The 6,909-nt window shown below is 34.3% G+C and overlaps 1 protein-coding gene across 1 annotated transcript; it reads right to left on the bottom strand.

Moving 5' to 3' along the window:
• Positions 1–481: 481 nt before the first annotated feature.
• LOC128236668 (iron-sulfur cluster assembly scaffold protein IscU-like) lies at positions 482–6,574 on the bottom strand. The gene is made up of 5 exons (XM_052951680.1): positions 6,454–6,574; positions 4,045–4,158; positions 3,453–3,563; positions 2,608–2,686; positions 482–1,128 (listed from the first exon to the last, which is right to left on the bottom strand). Exons 1-5 carry the CDS (start codon positions 6,535–6,537, stop codon positions 1,058–1,060), a joined length of 459 nt encoding a protein of 152 aa, XP_052807640.1. The 5' UTR covers positions 6,538–6,574; the 3' UTR covers positions 482–1,057.
• Positions 6,575–6,909: the final 335 nt, after the last annotated feature.

Genomic DNA, 6,909 nt, shown 5'->3' with positions numbered 1-6,909 from the left:
CATGACCATCTGTCCATCACTGTAACCTCCCATTAGAACCCCATCTGTGGAATCGATGTATACCCAACGGTGCTGCTTTGTAACGAGGATGCAAGTAACATGTATACATAGGAATATCAAAGATCAGCGAAAAAACGGAGCGCCGCGGAGTGAACGCCAAAGTCAAGAGTAATCATGCTACCCTGTACATTTTTCAGTGGGGATCAAAATATTCATCTTACATATAAAGCGAAAAACGTTCATAAGCCAAATTAAAGGAAATATCGAGAAATGTTTATTTAAGTTTACCTTGAGTCTGGACAATGACCAGACACGATTTCATTTATAGTGCATTTCATTTGGTAAATTTCATTTATAGTGCATTTCATTTGGTAAATATCGATACAAGTATTGGTACAAAAACTGCTAAGACACAGCTGTTGGTATTAACACAATAATTTGTATTGAAAAGGTCACAAAAGACGCAGCAAGTACAATGTAATAAATTCAATGATTTATTAAGTTACATATTTCAACAACAATGATTCAACACAAATATTTACAAGCAATTTTCTGGATATAAATACTGACAAGACCCACAACTTACTTGCATTGTTTATAGGTGATATAATTTTGATACACATTTATTGATAGTAGCATTATTTTGTTTTATTCCGAGGCGTAAACATATTTAAGTAACATTGTATTGTTTGCTATTGTGACTTAAAGGTTAATAGGTGATAGAAAAACCAAACAAATAATACAGCACACTGTAGCCAGTACTGATGTGCATCACAATGTACACACATTGAAACACTTATTAAACACAAAAAACTCTACTGTTTTTAAAATCGTCTGCATAGACATACTGTTAATACAGCAAAAAATCTACATCACTCAAAGCTCAAGTTTCAATAGGAAAACACAATGTAAATGCTTGCATCAGGTTTTTCTTGATTTTTTTTAAATTTCAAGAATTCCCGAAGGAAAGCTGTACAAGGTAACAATAATATCACTAGTGCTTTGTGGAGGTGTTGTCGCCCTCTCTGCGGCCCGTACTGCCTCTACACTGTCATGTCTACCCCTCGGTCTTCCCCTGCTTAACCTTCCAGTCATTGACAGCCGCTCTGATTGCATCCTCAGCCAGCACTGTAACATAAGTCTTGGTGTGAAAATATTAACAAACAATAATATAACATTAAGTAGTTGCCTCATTCTACAAGCGATCTTTTTATTTAATCAACGCAATATATAACATACATGGTGCAAGGATAGACAGAAATGTAACCTGGGTATGGGATATATAGGGGCACTTATACTGTTTCTTTATAGAGCTAGCTTATATAGCGACATAGTAGTGTCTGATAGTGACATGGTAGAGTGTCCACCATCTGCTTTTAAGAAAATATTTTGGAAAATATTTTGAAAAATATTGTGATTTTGTCGCCAGCGTGACGCCAGTGCAGAGCGGGGGGTCTCTGGTTTGATCTCCACCAGATGCATGAAGCATTGGTGTAGTTTGTCACACAAACAATGAAATATCTTATAGTAGAGAATCATAAATCTATCAGTTATCAAATTCCTTATATCAGAGAACTGCCTTATGACTAAGAGGTCCGGGGTTTGATCCCTGGTCAGGAAACATTCTTGTGGCCTCTCATGGCCTCTCACATGAACTCTCAGAACTGGTGAGTTTGACAAAGAAGGTGGACCTGATAGTGTGTAACCTAAGCTTAATCAGAACAGATTTTGTTATTCAAAACAGAGATTCTTACATTTACCTTTAGAGACCATTTAACAAGAAATAATTGAGATTAACCAGAATACAATGTATTACTTTAAAGTATCATTTCAGATTATATTTAATAATACTTATTGTAACATTTTTTTAATTATAGTTTCATTACCATAACACAAACAATCATAGTTACTAGAGGAGAGTACTCTGATGGAAAATTGAAATGCAAGCCTGAGTTATCCCTCTTCTGACCTGACATACACTTAATATTTCTTGCTGGTGTCCGAGTAACTATCATCAAAACATTGAGATGATAGTTAACGACTATGTGCTGCATTACCAATTTCTAAAGAAGCTTAGGTAAGCAAACACACAAACATTTAATCAAGGGTCTAATGATATTTTAAGCCAGTGTGTCAAGTCCTGGATAGAAGGCATAATTCCCAAACTACTGACCGATATACATTTATTACAAATATTGGTTACTGTCATGTAATGCAATGTTGCTGGTGGAATGCCACCATAATCTTATGTTAAGATCTATAGATAAAATTCCTGCACCAAGATGATTTTTGAGATCTGTTTGAGAAATTATTTTCTTATCAGAGTGTACTGAAAGATCTCTGATTTTGTGGAGAATATGATTTAGATCCCTGTTCCAACAACAGAACCATAAGTGGATCTGAGTGTTGTCAGTTGTTTTAAGATATACAATGTTACTGTACACATTCATGTTCCATATCTTTAACAGATTTTAAGATAATTATTTGTTTGAATCATGCAGAAACAGACAACAATATGGCTATGACAATACATGACGCTCTACTCCAAATACAGACCAATTTTAAAACTTAAAGAACCACCATGGAAAGCATAAATATTCAACATACTGGAGCAGTGAAGTTTCACTGGTGGAAGACATAACTCCTTAGCAATGTCTGTGTTCTTAATCTTTGCAGCATCATCAACCTATAATATCCAAAACAGAAAGTTATCACATGATATGACAAGAAACATGAGCCTAAAAAAGGCAGAGAACAGGCCATAATCAGCTTTATGCATATAATAGAATTTTCTTCACAAAATTTATAATAAATTTGGAACTACAGGGACAATCCATTACAGAAAAGGCTGGGGAGTGAATAATTTTCTGTTGTTGTTTTCCAGTCAAACAAGGGGAATAACTTGACAATAACTAAACCCAGAGTTATGGGCTTTGCTATACATATGCAAACAGTTTCTGGCAATTTCATTTGAATATCTTGAACAGTTTTCAAGTTATGGCCAAATTTTTGCACAATGACAATGTTGCCACTGAAACCTATACTATGACATATGGACCTTTTGTTGAAAACAAATCAGCTAAACATGCCTTCTACTGTTGTTTTTTACTCCATACATAGGAATATAGTACAAAGTAAATGCCTTCCGATTTGAATGGTGGCCCCTTGTTGTATATAACCAATGGTATAGATTAGTGAACCTTTTTCATGATGTAGAACCTTTAAATTACTAGAAATTTCATATCTGTATAATTTCTTAGAAACTCAAGAAGCAACTTCTTCAGCATAGAACAAAAATAGCTGTTCTCCTTAGAAATGTTATTCTTTTAACAGGATTTTAAGCATGATTAACCACCTGCCTAAATGAAAAAGGCAAGGAGTCCCCTTACTTAAACCATAAGCCCTCAGAAAAAACACAGGCAAAGAAAAACAGATCAAGATAGCCTTCTTACATTTTTGCCCTTGATCCACTCTGTGGCAAGGGAGCTTGATGCAATGGCGGATCCACACCCGAAAGTCTTAAACTTGGCCTCCACAATGTTGCCTTGATCATCAACCTTCACCTACAATTCAATGAACAATGAAATTAAATCTTGTAGTTTATCATGCATTGTTCTATCACATTTGAAATAAATCTGCTAGTTTATAAATTCAACATAAAGCACAAATTATTGACCTAATATAAAACAGTGCCTGTAAAACTACAATATCCGAATGTTATAAACCTTGTATTTTGATGTACAAATGTAAATTATACCACAAGTGATATTACATGTATGTTAACGTCATGATGAAATTCAGTACATGAATTGGAACACACAAATACTGAATGCATGTACATATACACATGATATTAGTTAAGGTAGCTAACAAATTTAAAGATAGAAAAGCTTTCCGCAACCAATTCGACCTGTATTAATCCTGAACAGCACCAAATAGTTTGTAGGTTATACACTGTATCACAAAGTACTCAAACCATAATGATAACACTGGTTTGAGCATTTATCAAAAGAATTATTCTAACTTTATTGTTCATAAGCCAACCTGGAGTTTCATGACGTCCCCACAAGCCGGAGCGCCCACAAGTCCGGTGCCCACCATCTTGTCATTTTTGTCAAGGGAGCCCACATTACGTGGATTCTCATAGTGGTCAATCACCTAAAATGTCAGAAAATACAAAATGAGTGAATTCAAAAGAGATTATTTTCAATATTATACTGATTCATATGGTGTTTAATAACCAATCTGTTATTATTGTAAGTTAGATCTCTTGAGTGAGGAAAAACCTGGGACCCTTTGACCTGAAGTAATAATATGCTTAACCTTGGTTTTAGCCATCAATTAATAATAGTATTTGCAATAAATTCACCAAAATGATGCACAGATTGAAAGTTCACAGCTTCTGAATAGTTTGCACTTTGTGGCCTATAGCGTGGGTCCTTCAAACTGATTTTAATATATCATTTCATACTGCGAATTTTGGATGCCTGGGGACCCTATTCTATTTTGGTATCATTTGGCAAGAATTTTCTGATAATAAAACATACTATAAGTGCCTTAATTAAAAGAAATAAAGGTGATGTGAAATAGATAAAATAAAAGAAATTGAGAAGCTGAAGCATTGTTAACCATTTGGAGGCACTTTAAGTAAGAAGAAACAATCTCATAGTTATCTAAGCACTGATGATATCAAGGTATAAAATAAAACATTACTGTAATGTGCACTGACAACAATTTAATTATGTCCTACCGTTCCCCTTTCTCTTTCATTAAAACTGACAGGACATAAATGGGCATGTGTTTCCTGATGAAATGTGCAAAATGTTTATTTTTCTGTTACGCAAATAATTGTGATATTGTATATATGGTAGAATCAAATTAATATTTTGATCATGTCATGAGGAATACCTGTGTCCAAATAACTTAATAAATGTGTTCAAGCTTGAATCTTGTAAAACCATACGACACTTGAGACAACAGGGTCATCAGGAAAGGCCTATTTTCTTCAACAACACATGGCCAAATTATAGTCAGTACTTGGTTTCAGTTCTTAACATAGCAGAACTCTTTATCTGAAGTTTGATTTCAAAATGTTACATTCTTTGGCAAAAGGGCAATCAACAAATATTTCAGTTGTTTTTCCATGGTTTAGGAGCTGTTATGCACTACAGCTCTCTTTTCTCAGCTTTTTGTCCTATTCAGTATTCTGCATGACCCCTTCCACCCACCTAAAAGCCAGACACCAAGAAATCTGGAATATTGACACAAAAAAGAGCAGACGGGGTATAAAATAATACATTTCCTTTTAACATTAGTTTTAATGCGAAAGATGTTTAAAAGCTATGGAAGTGCTTTATGTTGACATCATGAACGTACATGTAGTATAAATTCATGTTGTTACCTATAAGTTAAGATCTGTTCATGTTGTTACCTTAGCTACAATAATGAGCGATCAGGGATACTTTTTTTTTTATTATTTTGACATTTCTTATGTATCCCTGTAACGCTACAACTCTTTACCATTCAACGAAGGGCAAAATTAATATATATAGTTATGTTATGCATCGATGTTGAATAATAATGACAAAATGGTTCAATATATACCTGACAGTGATCTAAACTAGATTGAATTGATCATTAAAGTTTTATTTTCACATAAATATTCTGGGTCATGAATACGGTTGTACATGTACACACCCTGTCAGATTTGTCCAAGATTAAGAGATATCGGTCTCTTGATATGCAATCGACACATGTAAGTGTGCTATGTTATCTGAACATGTTATTTGGCATAATGAGATAAATAAATATGTGTTTAATAGTAGGCAATAATATTTTCGAAGAAATTTGAATTTATAACAGAGCTAATTTCAAAATTGTGGCCGCGAGGATTCTCTGCGCAAGGACCGTTCGCTATCTTTTGCTGGGATGGTGGACGTCACGAGTCTGCCATATTAAAAAAAATCGTCAAAAGACTCGTTGACGGCCATTTAGCTGGACTAGTTGTTACCTATAAGTTAAGGTCTGTAGTTTTCTGTACTTTGCCCCGCTGTTCATTAGTTTTAAAAGAGTAAGTTAAATATTGAGCACTATATATGAAAATCAACAATAACTGTTGATTTATTGCATCATTTTCTGCAAAAATGATTGTGTCCAACTCCCATCACTGCTTCAGTCATATTCATATGCAATAATTGGGCGGGGCGTTGATTTCCGTATGCCATGATGCATTCGATATTGGTATAGCAATGTAAGAAATAACTGACGTCGATCGTAGTGAAATCGTCAACTAAATGTTAAGGTATATAAACCGATAAGTACGACGTAATAACTTCTTCGCGAAAATGTATGACATGAAAAGTTTCTGACGATTCATTCTTTTTCAGAACATCAAGGAAATAACCATCACCTTGCTTCGTATTACACTATATACTTGTAATTGATTTAACTCACATTTTTGTGATAAAGAGCAACAGTGGATGCACTGCCTCGCTGGATTTGTGGGATGATTTTCGGAAGGTTACGCAACAGAGCCATCTTGTTATTGTTTAGGTTACACACCACTAATACTGTAGTTGTATCAGTCAAGGTCGCCGACAAAAATATACTAATACGATTTAAATCTGCACTCTCACAGATTGACCGTTTCGACAACTTTTTTTGTCTAGGAATGAGCCATGTTTTGCGTATATTTGTGTAAATAAGTGTAAACAGTGTTATCACTGTTTTCATATTTACGTTAGATTATAGAAACTTGTGATTATACAAATTGTGATGTTTTATTCATAATTATATTTAACTGAGAGTATCTGTCTAATATTGATTCAACATCATCATCATGTCATCATATGCATCATTATCGTCAGCATCAACAGCATACTTATAATCATCATCATCATCGTCATCGTT

The sequence above is a fragment of the Mya arenaria genome, chromosome 6, assembly GCF_026914265.1.
Source record: "Mya arenaria isolate MELC-2E11 chromosome 6, ASM2691426v1".
Lineage (NCBI taxonomy): Eukaryota > Metazoa > Mollusca > Bivalvia > Myida > Myidae > Mya > Mya arenaria.
This window is presented reverse-complemented; position numbering and strand designations above follow the sequence as displayed.

Coding starts and splice junctions, on each gene's coding strand:
- LOC128236668 (XM_052951680.1), bottom strand. CDS start 6,537: ATGGCTCTGTTGCGTAACCTTCCGAAAATCATCCCACAAATCCAGCGA. Junction 4,159..6,453: donor TTGCTCTTTATCACAAAAAT/GTGAGTTAAATC, acceptor CTGACATTTTAG/GTGATTGACCACTATGAGAA. Junction 1,129..2,607: donor AGTGAAACTTCACTGCTCCA/GTATGTTGAATA, acceptor CTTATGTTACAG/TGCTGGCTGAGGATGCAATC.